Raw genomic sequence first — 18,413 nt, 5'->3', positions numbered from 1 at the left:
AAAATCTAGCTTTTAGAGGAATTGAGGGGATCATTGCCCCATTATCCTTTTTAGACCTTGATAAGTATTGTGGATCTCATTTTTTTTTCTTTTCGGAGTTTATGATAAACAATGACACCCTTTCAAGACCGCTCAAGTAATTCAAACTGATAAAATACTAAAGACCGTTGGAGACAGGTTTCTGGGCCTAATTTTGAGCACCACCAACCCTTTAGTCGATAGGTCTGAGCTGATTAATACATTACAAATCCAATAACTTTCACCCGACGTAGAAGTGTTTATTCTGCAATTCGCCAAAAATGTCAGATGGCCTGGAACATGAAGGCACCCAATTATTCCACCCATTCTCAGGGGAAAAAAAAGATTGTTCGACAATATTTCTGCCTTGGGGTCCTTTGATGCAGGTCCTTTGTCTCCTTGACCGAAGTGACCCATGTTTCAGGTTTACTTGAAAAAAATTTACCCTTTCTTGGGTCCCAATTGGGACGAATCAGTGCTTTGTTCGTTTATTATTCTTTGTACATTGATTCTCCTTTGAACCAACAACTTACAGATATGAATCTTGAGCTGACCAAAAAAATAATAGTCTAGACCCTATTTTAGACCCTATTTCCTGGGAGCCCTGTCCTCAGCCTAAGTTTTCTTTAAAGCAAGAATTTACGGATGTTGTTTTTAATCCGTCAGGAATTAAACAGTTGTTGGACCTTAATCGGGCACGGTTTTGAGTATACCGATTTGTTTTTAAATTTTCTTTTCTTTTTCCCTAGGCAATCGTGGAAGAAGTTTAGCCCATTTTCGTATCCTAATTTTGGGATGACCATGCCCGCACCCTACTTTCTCTTGGTCCAAGAGCTTGCGGACGTAAATTTTAATCCATCATTAATTAGATTTTCTTTAAGGGGTAGTATGAAGCAGCAACAGACAGTTGTGATTAGGAACATAAAAAGAAACTTGTTTTCATACCAGGACTTAATTGATATCAAGCAAAATGGTTAAAATACAGATCCAAGCTACACTCTCCTGGTTGTTGTCAATTGTTTGTGCAATCAAGCAGTTCGTTGTAACGAATTGTAATTAAGCACCGAATCGGCTCAATAGTAACAGAAACTCTAAACTACAGAAACTTGATCACAATAGATCCATCTAGGTAATTAACATTTTATACTAATTTCAAACATGCAAAAATCATTAAGTTTACAGTTACCAATTTTTAGCTATGAGCCCGAAGAAATTTGCCCTGTTTTCGAAAAAGGGGAGAAAAAAAACAAAAAATCAAGCAAAATTAATGAAAATTGCACCTTCAGATTCAGCCTATCAAAGAATTCTAGTGCAAAGGTTTCAAGCTCTCATACCTACGAAACTGTAGAATTTATTTTGCCCGAAGAAAGATAACGGATTTGAGTTTTTTGTTTTTTTTACCTAGGGTTGATTGTATTAAACTAATGGTCCTAGAAGATCCTGCCATTTACCTGTGCCCCAGCCATTTAAACATTTGCCTCTCAAATACTTGGACTATCTGTCTTGGCTTTTCTCTATCTACAATTGGCCATGGCTTGATGCAGCCTATGCAACCTATTGTAAAATACTTGATAACTTTAATTCAAAATCAACGGAAATCAAAAATTTTCATTCAAATGAAAATCAAAAAATCTAGTGCTCTTTTTGCCCTATGTATATTTTCCCCGTGCACTTTTGCCCTTTGCCCTGGTTGTGCAAGGAACAATCAAACAGTTCATGGTAACAAACTGTAAGTAAAGAGAAACACGGTTCAGTAGTAACAGAAACTTTAGAAAACAGAGGAATTTTATAACAACTGATACATTAAAAATGTTTCGTTCTTTTTTTGCTGGTTCAAAATATATTAGATTCATTAAATTTTAAGCTACTCATCAAAACATACTAGCATGAGAAAATGCTCGATCAGAGGCAACGCTGTAGCGTTGCCTATAGTAAATGCCATACGGCTCCAATGTTTTATTATTTATTATTTTTTTCCCAGAGGCACTTCATATGGAAGGGGTCGTCTTAGAAGCTTCAAAGGGGGCTCATTCAATTGGAAATCGAGAGTTCTAGTGCCCTTTTTGATAGTCAAAAATGATTGGAGGGCAACTAGCTCCCTCCCACGCCCAGCATTCCCCCAAACACATCCAGTTAAAATTTTGAGACAGCCATTTTGTTCAGCGTAGTTGATTTCCAGATAGAAAATAAATTTTTGACGAGGATACTCCCCCAGAACCCTCAGGGCAAGGGTTTTAAGTTATGCCCTGGGGGCAAATAAGGTTTTTATAGAAGGCGTTGTCGTACAAACTTCAAAACAGGCTCATTCGATTGGAAATTAAAGAGCTAGTGCCCTTTTTAATAGTCGAAAGTGATTGGAGTGTAACTAGTCCCCTCCCCCCCCCCCCACGCCCATCATTACCCCAAACACATCCAATCAAAATTTTGGGATAGCCATTTTGTTCAACGTAGTTTATTTCCAGATAGAAAATATGTTTTTGAGGAGGACACTCCCCCACAACCTTCAGGGCAAGGGTTTTAAGTTATGCCCTGGTGGCATATAAGGTTTTTATAGAAGGTGTTGTCGTACAAACTTCAAAATAGGCTCATTAGATTGGAAATTAAAGAGCTAGTGCCCTTTTTAATAGTCCGAAATCATTGGAGTGCAACTAGCCCCCCCCCCCCCACGCCCATCTCTTCCCCCAAACACGTCCAATCAAAATTTTGAGATAGCCATTTTGTTCAACGTAGTTGATTTCCAAATAGAAAATATGTTTTTGAGGAGGACACTCCCCCAGAACCTTCAGGGAAAGGGTTTTAAGTTATGCCATGGGAGCATATAAGGTTTTTATAGAAGGCGTTGTCGTAGAAACTTCAAAAAAGGCTCATTCGATTGGAAATTCAAAGGGATAGTGTCCTTTTTAATAGTCGAAAGTGATTTGAGGGCAACTAGCCCCCCCCCCGCCTATCATTTCCCCAAACACATCCAATCAAAATTTTCAGATAGCCATTTTGTTCAGCGTAGTTGATTTCCAGATAGAAAATATGTTTTTGAGGAGGACACTCCCCCACAACCCTCAGGGCAAGGGTTTTAAGTTATGCCCTGGGGGCATATAAGGTTTTTATAGAAGGTGGTGTCGTAGAAACTTCAAAACAGGCTCATTCGATTGGAAATTAAAGAGCTAGTGCCCTTTTTAATAGTCGAAAGTGATTGGAGTGCAACTAGCCCCCCCGCCCATCATTCCCCCAAACACATCCAATCAAAATTTTGAGATAGCCATTTTGTTCAGTGTAGTTCATTTCCAGATAGAAAATATGCTTTTGAGGAGGACACTCCCCCCCCCCCCAACCCTCAGGGCAAGACTTTTAAGTTATGCCCTGGGGGCATATAAGGTTTTTAAAGAAGGTGTTGTCGTAAAAACTTTAAAACAGGCAAATTCAATTGGAAATTCAAAGGGCTAGTGCCCTTTTTAATAGTCGAGAGTGATTGGAGGAAAAATTCCCCCCCCCGCCCATCATTCCCCCAAACAAATCCGATCAAAATTTTGAGATAGTCATTTTGTTAAGCGTAGTTGATTTCCAGATAGAAAACATGTTTTTGAGGGGGAAAATCCCCCACAACCCTCAGGGCAAGGGTTTTAAGTTATGCCCTGGGGGCATATAAGGTTTTTATAGAAGGCGTAGTCATAGAAACTTGCTAAAAAGGCTCATTCGATTGGAAATTCCGAGGGCTAGTGCCCTTTGTAATAGTCGAAAGTGATTTGAGGGCAACTAACCCCTCTCTCACGTCCACCTTTTCCCCAAACACATCCAATCAAAATTTTGAGATAGCCATTTTTGTTCAGCATAGTTGATTTTAAGATAGAAAATATATTTTTGAGTAGGATACTCCCCATCAACCCTCAGGGCAAGTGTTTTAAGTTATACCCAGGGGATATATAAGGATCTTATAGAAGGTGTTGTCGTAAAAGCTTCAAAACAGGCTCATTCAATTGGAAATTCAAAGGGCTAGTGTCCTTTTTAATACTCGAGATTGATTGGAGGGCAACTTCCTCCTCCCCCCACGCCCATCATTGCCCCAAACACATCCAATCAAACTTTTGAGTTAGCCATTTTGTTCAGCGTAGTTAATTTCCAGATAGAAAATATGTTTTTGAGGAGGACAATCCCCCACAACCCTCAGGGCAAGGGTTTTAAGTTATGCCCTGGGGGCATATAAGGTTTTTATAGAAGGCGGTGTCGTAGAAACTTCAAAAAAAGGCTCATTCGATTAGAAATTCCGAGGGCTAGTGCCCTTTTTGATAGTTGAAAGTGATTTGAAGGCACCTAACCCCCCTCTCACGCCCACCATTTCCGCAAATACGTCCATTCAAAATTTTAAGACAGCCATTCTATTAAACGTAGTTTTAACATCTGGAAATTAGGTTTTTTAGGATTACAACTCCCCCAAAGCCCTCAGAGCAAGGGTTGTAATTTAAGGATTCTCCGAATCCTTCATGTTATTTCTTATGGAAGGGATGCTCGTATACACTTTAGAGAGGGCTCACTTTGATTGAAAATTGAAAGTTCTTGTTCACTTTTTATGAGTCAAAAGAGATTGAAGGGCAACTAGCCCCTCTCCCTCCTCCACGCCCTAAATGCATCAGATAAAAATTTTGAGATAGACATTTTGTTAAAATAGTTCAAAGTTGTGATAACAAATAACTCCGGTGTTGACACAGCCCACTAGGGCCCAGGGGTAGGCGTTGTAATTAGTGCCCTGGGGCATAACTTATTAAGGGGGGTTTATAACTTATGGGAAGGGGTTTTGTATGGGGAGAACACATAGATAATCTATTATAATTATCCAATTATAAGGTTAAAATACATACTCTGTGATAGATGCAAAATTGCTTTTGCACACAAATTCCTATTAAGGTCAATTCCAAACAGTCGTAATCACTTTGTGTCAGCAAGTGAAATGGTCTAAACCCCCTTATTGGAGCTATTTTTTCAATCCATTCATTGTTGTTAATCGCTGTCCAACAGTTATGCAAGCTATCTATTGTTCATGTATAAGGTTTTTATCAAAGAGGTAATCGTATAGACTTTGAAAAAAGCCTCATTCGATTTAAATTGAAAGTTGTAGGTCCATTCTTTTAAAGTCAAGAATAATCGGACAGTAAGTACCCCTCCCCCCCATGCCATAAAAACTTGAAACTTTTTGCAATCAAAACGAACAAAAATTAATTTAAAAAAAACTTTCCTAAAAATAAGTTTTTCAAAGGAAAGTAAAGGCCATTTCAAACTTAAGCTCAGCAGATACAAATACCTGTTAAAATTCGAACTCAGAACGATCAGAAATTACTAGTAAAGGATAAATCTAACCCAAAATGAACAGAAATTAAATAAACAATCATAGCAAAAAACAAACAACAATCAATAATATAAATGAATAAACAGATCTTAAAGCGAGTAATGCTTAGATTGAATATGAAAATCAAGCTTAAAACGAAAACAAATATTTTGCTATTAAAGTATAAATGAAACTTAAAACGAACAGAAATTAAATAAACAATCAACGCGAACAAACATACAATATATATTATAGTGAATGAATAAATAAATCTTATAAAGAGTAAAATTTAAATTAAATGTGCAAATTACGTCCGATTCGAATTAAAATAACTACAAACAAGAAATTGGGTATCGTCTCACTACAGAAGCCTAAAATCTATTGCGTTATTGGCGCTTTACTGAAAACGAATTATATTACGAATATTTTCTTTTGTGCTTAATATTGAAAATAAATATTAAAATTACAGTAAAATTTTGAACTGATGAGCTTTTAGCAAATAATATCATTATGCATCAAATGTTCAGTATAATTTACTAGCTCTTTTCAAGATTGGTCAAGACAAATTACAAATGTTTTCTTTTGTACACTACAAAGCAAAATGTTTTCTTTTCACTACAAACAAAATTTGTATACTGCCCCCTTCTTTAACTGCAAAAACCTAAAGCCTTATGCCTCATTGGTGCTTCACTGAAAACGAATTATTTGTATATTACAAATTTATTATTTTCCAGTTCTTACAGCATTGAAAATGAAAATAAAATTACAGTGAACAAACAAACTTGAACTGATGGATCTTTCAACAATCAATATCATTATATATCTAATATTCAATTTGATTTTGTTTATACTTTCCAAGACTGTTCAAGAATCATATAGTTTTTCCATTTTTTTTAACTCTGCTATTTTTTGTAGCTAATCGTGTTAGTTTGTTATGAAAACATTCTATGACTTCTAGGCATTTCTATTTGAGCGGAAAATTGTACCTCAAACTTTGTGGAACATGCATTTTCTTGCATGAAACACCAAAATATAATAAAATGTCAAGTTTCGGAGTGTTCCACCACTCGCAAGCAAGTGCCATTGGTATTTTTGAATCCACATGGTCAATTTAGGGGGTGGAGGGTATGCTAATTCTCGTAGCAGCCCCATTCCGTCGTGGTATGGTTCACATTTTCAACACCCGGCGTCCGGACTATCATATAATCTACCAAGCATACAACTACCCCAAATCAGTATCAATAAATAAATGAAACCCAAAACGAACAAAAATTAATATAAATATTCAAGTCAATCTCAAAACGAGCATAAATTAATGTGAGTAGGGTTCAAAACCCCTATGCTTTCCAAAAACCAGAATATAATGTGTACTTTACTAAAAAAAAAAATTCAAATGAGTTTACTGAAAAAAAAATGTGCATTGTCAATTTAATATACATATGCTGATATTTATTCCAAAATCTTAATTAATTTTTGATTTCTTAAAGTTACAAAAGTGAAAATATTTCAAAGAATTGTTTTCAGTAAAGCGCTAATGACGCAGTAGGTTTTAGGCTTCTGCAGTGAGGCGATACCCAAACTCTTCTTTGTAGTTAATTTTATTCGATTCAAACTTCATTTGCATATTCAATTTAAGTTTCACTCGTTTTAAGATTTATTTATTCATTTAGATTAATATATATTGTATGTTTGTTCGCATTGATTGATTATTTAATTTCTGTTTAAGTTTCATTTATACTTTAATAGCAAAATATTTGTTTTCGTTTTAAGCTTGATTTTCATATTTAATCTAAGCATTACTCGCATTAAGATCTATTTATTCATTCATATTATTGCATGTTGTGTGTTTTTGCCTATGATTGTTTATTTAATTTCTGTTCGTTTTGGAGTTCATTTATCCTTTAGAATTAATTTCTTGTCGTTTTAATTTTTAAATTTAACAGGTATTTTTATCTGCTAAGCTTAATTTTAAATTGACCTTTAGATTTCTTTGAAAAAATTCTTTTTCGTTAAGTTTTTTTTTTAATTAATTTGAAAAAATGGGAAACACTTCAAAAGTCAAGCGATCTGAAGAAAAATCACACCATCTGGTTCGGCATTTAAGAGCCCTACTGTAGAGGTTTCAAACTCCTCTTCGAAAATGTGGAATTTCGTTTTCTTCTGTCCAAAGAAAGATCACAAATGCCTGTTGTATTCACTGTTTTTTTTTTTTTTTTTTTTTTTTTTTTTCTGCCTGGTTGTGTGAGATACTATCAAGAAATTCGCAGTAATGAGCTGTTGGTAAGGAGCGACTGGGCTCACTAGTAACAGAAACTCCCAAAAGTGCCAAAAAAATTCCCCTAGAAGATTGGAGGGCAACTAGCACCTTTCCTACGCTCCGTTTCCTCCAAAGATATCCCATCAAAATTTTGAGACAGCCATTTGATTCAGCTTTGTTGAAAAATCCAATAAATGTGTCTTTGGGAATGACGAAACCCCCTTAGTACCTGGGGAAAGGGCTGTAACTTAAGCAATTTGCCTAATGTTCACATGTAGTATTTGTTATTGGGATATATAAGGAAATTATTCGGTGGGTGGAAATCCTTGTCAGACAGAATTTTCCAAGGGGAGACTTTTCTTTGGGGCGGAAAGTTTCCCGGGGAAAACAATTCGTGGAGAGGGGAATTTCCTGGAATATTTGAAAAACTTAGAAATAGACTATAAAGTGTTTTTTTTAACTGAAAGTCGGGATCAACATTAAAAATTCAAAACGAACAGAATCCATTCCACATATAAAGGGGGCTGCCTCGAGCCTTGCTCTTTACACTAAATTTTGACTTCTTGTCATAATTCTTTAAGAAAGACTGCTCAGACACAAGGGCTGTCGGATTTGAATGAGAATTATTTTTCAGAACATTAAGACTTCAACGTAAAGAGCGATGGTTAATGAAGGTGGGGGACCCCTCATATACGGAATAATTTTTGTTTGTTTTAAGATTTAATGTGGCCTTTTACTATCAACTGACATAACTTATTTTTTATTTAATCAAAATAAGGGCAACAGCAAACATATTTTAAACTAGACAGAAAGACCATTTTGTTTTAAGTCATTTCTTAGTTGATATAATGTCATTTAAAATATAACTTTTTTTATATTCTACATAGTCTGATAAATTTAACAACGTGACATTCGATGATATTGCTTAGATGATGAGTAGAATGTCTAAATAAAATGACTAATACATTCTTCGTGTCAAATAATGATTTGAATAGGGATATAATTGGAATAACTTCACGAGGAGGGGAAAGGTTTGCTTTCTAGGGTTTATTCTTTGCTTTCTTTAATGTTCTTGGAGCAGCTTGTCCATAGCTTATGTTATAACGGACTTGTGGGTGAAGCAAGGTTCAGAGCTTTCGAAAGGAGCTACCAAAGGATGATGCCTTGTGTATTTTGGAAACAAATGAAACCAATGAGAAATTGAACAAGCAATAGATTAAATCAATTTCCTGGTACTTACATTGACATAAGACTTACACGACTGCAATGTGAATGGATGATTTGTAGCTATGTAAGTAAATACTTTTTGGAAATCCGCAAGAAGCAAACTGCAAGGTATATTTAAATCAATCAATCAATCAATTTATTCAATTAATAAACTTAACAAAATACACTTCAATATAAACTCCCCCGTAAGGCTCTATGGCCAGGAAAAAAAACATGGGAGAAAAAAAAACTGGTAAGTTGTGACAGAGTACCTAAAAACCAAAGATGTCCTTATAAAGTTTTTGGGATGAAAAAAGGCTGCAAAATTTTTCCAGAGATGGAGGCTAAGATATGAAAAAAAAAAGTTTTTTCGGGTTAAATATTTATTTTTTGAATATTAAAATTTGAATTTTTATGTATTTCGGTCTTTTAGGAAGGGAATGGACTATACCTCCTGTCTCCCTTATTGGGTACCTATAGTAGTGCTGATATGCTGATAATAGTGCTGATAGTAGTGCTGATAGTAGTGCTGATTGGGTATCTAAGTAGTGCTGATATCCTTTAAGAATGTTGCAATAATTGAAACTCTAGATAATAGAAGTTGGGTCTAAATGTTTTCCAAAGTATTATTATCGGGTAATACCACAAGTGGCGAACTAATTGCCAATAGTAGTACTAGTATCAGATAAGAATTTTTTTTTAATGACATTAGTTACATAGAAAAAAAATGGAAAGAGAAAGGTCTCTCTAAATTCTTAATAATAAGCAAAGTACTGGATGTGAGTCTGAATATTTGTATGTTTAGTAAACATTCATTTAATTAATTTTTGAAACAAAGGTGCGTCCAGCATCTTCCTTTCTATAGAAGAATATTTTTAATAAGGTTTTAAAATACGGTTTTAAAGATACGGTTCCTCCTTGAATAGTAAAGAATACATTTTAAGCAAAACAGATTTAAATAGCTCATAAAAGATGCCAAATCTACAACAAGCAAAAACGACTATTAATACAAAAGTGACAGCAAACAAAACACAAAATTACAACAAACAGTGGAAACAAAATTAAAAGAATTAAATCCTCAGGAATAAGGGTGTCCCCATCCCTATAACCTGCCAAAGGACTTTGAATGTAGTGAAAACTAAATATATTTCTTGAATTGTTATTTTTTTTTATTTAATTTCAAAGAAATAGCTTAAAATGGAAAAAGTGACAAAAATAACGTCTTTTTAATCCATCAAAACTGTAGAAGTTGTTTTAACAGTTTTAAGCCTCCCGCAAGGAGTATAGAGTAATTTCTTTTCTCTGAAAACTTAATAAGTAAATAGTTTGCAAACTGCAAGCTAACAAATAACCTGCAATTAATTTTTAATTGAGCCACTCGATTTTCGGTGTATTATCACGAATAAGGGTGTCCCCACCCCTATAACCTGCCAAAGGACTTTGAATGTAGTGAAAACTAAATATATTTCTTGAATTGTTATTTTTTTTTATTTAATTTCAAAGAAATAGCTTGAAACGGAAAAAGTGACAAAAATAACGTCTTTTTAATCCATCAAAACTGTAGAAGTTGTTTTAACAGTTTTAAGCCTCCCGCAAGGAGTATTGAGTAATTTCTTTTCACTGAAAACTTAATAAGTAAATAGTTTGCAAGCTGCAAGCTAACAAATAACCTGCAATTAATTTTTAATTGAGCCATTCGATTTTCGGTGAATTTGAAATAAATTGATTTTGATGGAAGTAGCCATTAATGAAAATCCATTGTGTATTTGACTAATTAGATTTAATTGACTGTTTAAAATGTTGGAATATCCGAAAGACGATTCCTGGGAGTTTATATAGTATCCAATTTGTTTAGATGTTATAATGAGAAAAGAAATTTCTTTGTAAAATCCAAAATTTTCGGGAATCTTACAAAATAAAAGTTCATTTATCGATACGAGTGTCATTGTAGCAGTTAACTTAAATTTGATACCCGCTCTTCACAAACATTTCTCTTACTAAGTTCATTGTTTTAAATGTATTGAAAATGCAAATCTAAGTAAGATTTTGGGAAGGTCAAATGGTAATATTCGAAATAACCACAAAGTTTTCAGTAAACTACAAACCCCACTCTAGCCTTTTCGCCGGGTTTCAGAGTGTGTTCGGGTTTCTTTTCGCGGGCTTGAGTTAATTAGTGTTGTTTTTAAGTTTCAATATAACTCGTTCTTTTTTTTTATTGAAAACTTTCTTTTTTATTAAGCCTGATTGTTGTCAGAAGCCAAAGAAGCAAAAATGACAACGGTGTAAAGTTATGCCGTATACTTTAGTGATCTTTTGGTAACTTTTAATAACATAACAGGTCTCAAGAGGGGTACAATCCTAGGGCAAGATAGGGATGAGGGTTATTGTGAAACTTTCCTGACAAGAGTTCTAATCAATAGCACCAATAAGTCAAGGAGTAAAGCTTTAAAAAGCCATGAATTCAATAAAGTAAATTTCAAGATGAGATCAAAAAATTTCCATAATTTCCTTTTATTTTGGTATCTCTCAAGAAAAATATATTTTAAGTGCAATTAATTTAAAAATAGATTTAATCTTAATTATTCAGTAGCTCAAAATAATCCTAAAAACAAAAATTTTCTGTCTAATGGTCGCATAAGCGTCTATAAGTGAAAGCTTCTGAAGAAAGAACATAAAATTAATACTAAAAAAGAATGTAATTTTGAGATAGTCAATCATCAGGTATCATAATCGATTGTAATTGACAGCCAGTGATTAATAATTATTTAACATTTATTTAATAAAAAAAAAGTAATGGTAAGCAACATAGTAATTTTGATTACTAAGAAAAACTGGATATGTCTCATTCTTGCTTTGAAAGTAGGCCTAAACTTCACTAGACAGTATATTTGCCAAAAATCTATTCTTTTGTCTCATTTACTTTATCAAAAAATTCATGGTAACAAACTGTAATTTAGGAACGACCCGGCTCAATAGTAAACGAAACTCTATAAAACGGAAGTCTGATACCAATAAATATATCAAAGGAATTGGCTTTCATTGTTGATTTCAAATGCATAAGTTTTATTAAGTTTAGTCGTACTCGTCAAAGGGTACGAGCCAGAGAAAATCTACCTGATTTTAGAAATAAGGAGGGAACACCCCCTAAAAGTCATAGAATCTTAATCAAGATGACGCCATCAGATTCAGCCTATCGGAGAACTCTACTGTACAGGCTTCTTTCTCCTATCTGCATAAACTTGGAATTTTGTATTTTTTGCCAGAAGAAATATTACGAATGGGTGTTTTTTTTTTTTCCAGGGACGATTTATCAACCAAGTGGTCCTAGAATATCGGGAGAAGATGCATTCAAACGGAAATTAAAAGTTTTAGTGCCCTTTTTAAGTGACCAAAAAGATTTAACGGCAGCTAGGCCCCCTCCCACGCCCGATTTTTTTTCAAAATTGTCTCATTAAAATTTTGAGACAGCCATTTTGTTCAGCATAGTTGAAAGATCGAATAACCATGCCTATAGAGATATCATGAACCCCCACAACCCCTGAGGAAAGGTCTTTAAGTTAGAAAAAATTGCACATTGTTTACGTATGATATTTTTTTACTGTGAAGTAAAGTAGGCATACATTTTTCGGGGGGGGGAGAATTTTCTATTCGGAGAATTTTCCAAAGAAGGGAAGTTTCAGGGGGCGAATTTTTTCAGGAGAAATTTGACACGGGGGGAATTTGCCAGAATTCCTATACGAAATTCTTCTTATGTCCTGCTTTCTCTTGGCCAACTCAATTTTGAGCGTGGGGATTTTTCGTGGAGCCAGATCTCCTGGTACTATTTAGAAAAACTATCAAAAAAATAAATAAAAAGAGAAAGATTTTTCAACTGAAAGGAAGGAGCAACATTAAAACTTAAAACGAGCAGAAATTATTACGTATATGAGGGGGTTGCTTCTCCTCAACACCTCACTCTTTACGCCGAAGTTTGGATTGTGTCCCAATTCTTTAAGAACGACTCATGAAACACAAGGTTCGTTTAATTAGATTAATAAGAAGCTTTTTTTAAAGTAATAAAAACTTTAGCGTAAAGACCGAGGCCTAAAGGAGGAGCAACCCCACTCATATACGCAATAATTTCTGTTTGTTTTAATTTTTAATGCTGCTCATTACTTTCAGTAGAAAAAACTTGTTTTTTTATTTAATATTAGTTCAGAAGCCTCATAAAGATTAATATTCTTTTACTTATTTTTTTCTTGCAGTAGTATAACATGTATTATGTTGTATCATGCATTGATTTTGTAAATTTTAAAACGGGCCTAAAAGAATCTAGATGGTTTTTGTAATAGAAAATAACACTATTATGATTAATTTTTTTGCAGAATTTTTAGTTTCACATTAACGGATATGTGTAAATTCTTTTTGTTGTGGAGGTTACAAAAAAATTAATAGTCCTTCGTATAGCAAGTATTTGTAAGCAAAGTACACAATTGATGGGAATTATTTGTACTAAGCAAGACTTTTTTTTTGTTTTTTTAGATTATCGTTAGATCGTTTTAATGAGCATAAGAGTTGGTTACATTATTTATTAGTTGCTAAATTAGTGCCGGCTCACCTAAATATAATTACAACCATCAGCAATATCTCAAAAATCAAGTGGAAATGTTGGGTCAGAGATTTGTTGGCATTAAAAGTATTCTTTTTTATTATTTTCTATAATACAAAATTAACGTCACTTTATCAATCTATCTCACAAATTAGATTTGTTACCATAATTTGCCCATCATATAACCGTCGAGTGATTTCTATTACTTTGCAGAAAGAGAGCAAAAAACAGACCAAGCTACCAGATCAAGTTCCTTAAGAAGAAATGCGCATAGGTTTGACAGAAATAAGGAAATCAAGATTTTAAAGAGAAAAAACGGGACTGAAGAAGAAGATATTAAATCTTATGAGGTAACTACAAGCTTGAGGTAGAAGCAGGTAACTTCAAGTTTAAGTTAGGAGCAGGTATCTTGGTGACAGACTGACCCTAGACAGTTAAAAGTTATCTTCGATGAATATTTTTTATTATTTTATTGGTGACATATTTATTGGTGACATTTATTGGTTATTTATTGGTGAATATTTTATTGATGACAGACCTCTACCCGCTTTGTTAAAATCGGCAAAAGATCTTTCTTTATTGAAAAAAATAGAAACTAATCTAATCACCATTAATTATTACAACTTCTAAATCGTACATAGTTTATGATCGTAACCATAGTTTTCTTGCTTTTTTTGCCTGAAAATATTTTTTGAAATATTATACATTTTTACCAATTTTATAAGTCGCTGGTCTTCCCGGTCCTTCATTTTCCGTTTTTATTTAATTTTTCAGTATTTATTTAATTAAGTAGATTGAAAATTAACTAAAAATTATTTTAAATTATTAAAAGTTCCATATATAGCCTTCGGATATATACAAAACCAAAAGAAACCCTAGAATAATGAAATCCTTGCTTTATAACATGCACCATGTTTCTATTCGTCATTTTGTCGTGTTATCCACATTTCATTAATATCCATGTTCCTTTGTTATCCATATTTCAAACAATGTTATCCACAATTTAATTTTAATATTTCAAGCGAAACTAGATTTTCTGGAGTCAAGAATGGAGCAACCCGTTATGCGACGCATTGGAAATATATTATTAGGGCTATAATACGGGACCATCAGAAACTCAAATTTAATATCTGAAAACACCATAAAATGAAGAATTTCAGGTTCCATCTGTGAAGCTGTCAAACTAGAATATTACCGAAAAAATATGTAAACAGATTGGTCCAGTCAATCCAGCCAAGGGTCTCAGCATTGATTTTTACAAGGAGTGAAGAACGTAAATGTTTACTAAGGGGAAGACTAGGGTCTAAAAAAGGCCATTTTACCACAAAAGCTTCACATTCATTTCAAACAATATAAAGTGTTGTAGCTTTTGTAAATGCGTGGGTTTTCTATTGGGCTGAACCTCTCCCTTCCTTGCTCCTTGTTGCTGCCCTTGAATCCATTCCCATATACAACATTCAGCACTGTTGGCGGAAATGAAGCTATGTTGTTTAGTTACAACTTGTAAAATTAAACAAAACTTTCATTCATATCATAGGCAACGTGCTAGCGCTGCCTAAGTAAAGAACGATGTGGGCACAATGTGTTTTTGGTTTCTCCATACCTGGGCACTTCGTATCGAAGGAGTTGTCGTAGAAACTTCGAAAGGGGCTCATTCGATTGGAAATGGGAGTGGCTAGTGCCCTTTTTAATAGTCGAATGTGATTGGAGGGCAAATAGCCCCCCCCCACGCCCATCATTCCCCCAAACACATCCAATCAAAAATTTGAGATAGCCAATTTATTCAGCGTAGTTGATTTCCAGATAGAAAATACGTTTTTGAGGAGGACACTCCCCCACAACCCTCAGGGCAAGGGTTTTAAGTTATGCCCTGGGGGCATATAAGGTTTTTGTAGAAGTCGTTGTCGTAGAAACTTCAAAACAGGCTCATTCGATTAGAAATTCGAAGGGCTAGTCCCCTTTTTAATATTCAAAAGTGATTGGTGGGCAACTAGTCCCCACACCCACGCCCATCATTCCCTCGAAAACAGCCATTCAAAATTTTGTGACAGCCATTTTGTTCAGCGTAGTTGATTTCCAGAAAGAAAATATGTTTTTGAGGAGGACACTTCCCACAACCCTCAGGGCAAGGGTTTTAAGTTATGCCCTGGGGGCATATAAGGTTTTTATAGAAGGTGTTATCGTAGATACTTCAGAAGAGGTTCATTTAATTGCAAATTCAAAGGGCTAGTGCCCTTTTTAATAGTCGAAAGTCATTGGAGGGCGATTAGGCCCCCACCACGACCAGCATTCCCCCAAACACATCCAATCAAAATTTTGAGATAGCCATTTTGTTCAGCGTAGTTGTTTTCCAGATAGAAAATATGTTTTTGAGGAGGAAACTCCCTCACAACCCTCAGGGCATGGCCTGTGGGAATATAAGGTTTTTATAGAACGCGTTGTCGTAGAAACTTCAAAACAGGCTCATTAGATTGGAAATTCAAAGGGCTAGTGCCCTTTTTAAAAGTCGAAAGGGATTGGAGGGCAACAAGCTCCTCCCCACGCCCATCATTCCACCAAATACATCCAATCAAAATTTTGAGATAGCCATTTTCTTCAGCGGAGTTGACTTCCTGATGGAAAATATGTTTTTGAGGAGGACATTCCCCCACAACCCTCAGGGCAATGGTTTTAAGTTATGCCCTGGGGGCATATAAGGTTCTTATAGAAGGTGTTGTCGTAGAAAATTCGATTGGAAATTCAAAGGGCTAGTACCCTTTTTAATAGTCGAAAGTGATTGGAGGGCAACTAGCCCCCCACCCAACACCCATCATTCCTCTAAACACATCCATTAAAAATTTTGAGATAGCCATGTTGTTCAACGTAGTTGATTTCCTGAGAGAAAATATATTTTTTAGGAGGACACTCCCCCACAACCCTCAGGGCAAGGGTTTTAAGTTATGGGCTGGGGGTATATAAGGTTTTTATAGAACGCGTTGTCGTAGAAACTTCAAAAAGGGCTCATTTGATTATAAATTGAAAGGGCTTGTGCCCTTTTGAATAGTTGATAGTAATTGGAGGGCAACTAAAACCCCTCCCACGGCCATTATTTTCCCAAACACATCCAATCAAAATTTTGAGATAGCCTTTGAGCAGGACACTCCCCCCACAGTCTTCAGAGCAAGGGTTATAAGTTATGCCCTGGGGGCATATAAGTTTTTATTGAAATCTTTGTCGTAGAAACTTGAAAAACGGCTCATTCGATTTGAAATTCAAAATTGCCCTTTTTAATAGGCGAAAGTGATTTGAGGGCAACTAGCCCCCCTCTCCCGCCCACCTTTTCCCCAAACACGTCCAATCAAAATTTGTAGATCGCCATTTTATTCAGTGTTTTGGATTTCCAGATAGAAATTCTGTTTTTGTGGAGTACACTCCCCCACAGCCCTCAGGGCAAGGGTTTTAAGTTATGCCCTGGGGGCATAAGGCATTTGCTGAACTTATTGTCGTAGGAACTCCAAAACTAACTCATTCGATTGGAAATTGAAAGGCTAGTACCCTTTTTAACAGTCGAAAGTGATTGCAAGGCAACAAACACCCCTTCCACGCCAACCATTTCACCAAACATATCCGATCAACATTTCTTGATAACCATTTTGTTCCACGAAGTTTAAAGTTCAGGAAATTATACCTTTGAGCAGGACACTCTCTCCATAGTCTTCAGCGAAAGGGTCATAAGTTATGCCCTGGGGGCATATAAGGTTTTTATTGAAATTGGCAATTAATTTCCTCATTACGCCCACCATTTCCTCAAACACATCCAATCAAAATTTTGAGATATCCCTTTTGTTCAACGTAGTTGAAAGTCCTGGAAATTTGGTCTTTTAGGATAAAAACCCCATCAGAGCTTTCAGTGCAAGTGTTGTAATTTGTGCCCTGGGGGCATATAAGGTTTATATAGAAAGTTGTTGTAGAAATTTCAAAAAGGGCTCATTTGATTGGAAATTAAAATTGCCCTTTTTAATAGTCGAAAGTGAGTGGAGAGTAATTAACCCCCCTCTCACGCCCTCCATTTTCCCAAACACATTCAATCAAAGCTTAGAAATAGCCATTTTGTTCAATGTAGTTGAAAGTTCTGGAAATTATGTATTTAAGGATGACAAACCCCCGAGAGTCCCCAGGGTAAAGGTTGTAAGTTATGCCCAGGGGGCATATAAGGTTTTTAATGATAGAGTTTTCGTAAAAACTTCAAAAGGGGCTCATTCAATTTGAAATTGAGATGTATAGTGCCCTTTTTAATAGTTGAAGGTGATTGGACGGCAAATAACCCCTCTCTCACGCCCACCATTCCCCCAAACACATCCAATCAAAATTTTCAGATAGCCTTTTTGTTCAACGTAGTAGAAAATTCTGGAAATTAGGTCTGTGATGATGACACCCCCCCCCCCACCCAGCCCTCTGGGCGAGGGTTGTAAGTTATCTTCTGGGGGCATATTAGGTTTTATTCAAAGCACTGTCGTAGAAACTTCAAAAGGGCTCATTCGATTGGAAATCGAAAGGGCTAGTGCCTTTTTTAATAGTTGAAAGTGATTGGAGAAAGACAAACGCCCCTCTAACGCCCACCATTTTCCCAGACACATCCAATCAAAATTTAGTTGGGCTCAAAACCCCTGTGCCTTCCCAAGGCATTGTCAGTTTAATATACATTTACTGATATTTAGTAATCGAAATCCTAATATTATTTTATTTATTAAAGTTATAAAAGTAAAAACATTTATATTTTTTTTTCAGTAAAGGGCAAATTATGTTGTGGCCTTAGGAAGGCATAGGGGTTTTGAGCCCAACTTATGTTAATTTCTGCTCGTTTTGAGTTCGACTCGGTTATTTATTGCAATTTCTGCTCGTTTTGGATTTCATTTATTTATCGATGCTGATTTGTGGTAGTTTCACGTTTGGTAGATTATTTGATTTTATTTTTGCTCATTTTGTTTATTGGAGTTCTTTACTTTTCTTTGAAAAACTTATTTTGTGGAAAAAGTTTTTTAAATTAATCT

The 18,413-nt window shown here is 35.1% G+C and overlaps 1 protein-coding gene across 1 annotated transcript in view; it reads left to right on the top strand.

Annotated features, from left to right (window-relative positions):
- The window catches only part of LOC148943507 (uncharacterized), a 452,088-nt gene that overhangs the window by 354,418 nt on the left and 79,257 nt on the right, over window positions 1-18,413 (top strand). The window contains exon 20 of the mRNA XM_089100994.1: window positions 13,597-13,733. Coding sequence (XP_088957120.1) covers window positions 13,597-13,733 — 137 coding nt within the window. The remainder of the gene's footprint in view (window positions 1-13,596; window positions 13,734-18,413) is intronic.

This window comes from Artemia sp. Qi Xiang Cuo, chromosome 15 (assembly GCF_049724085.1).
Source record: "Artemia sp. Qi Xiang Cuo chromosome 15, ASM4972408v1, whole genome shotgun sequence".
NCBI lineage: Eukaryota > Metazoa > Arthropoda > Branchiopoda > Anostraca > Artemiidae > Artemia > Artemia sp. Qi Xiang Cuo.
The sequence above is the reverse complement of the archived record's forward strand: the minus strand, read 5'-3'. Positions and strand labels throughout refer to the sequence as shown.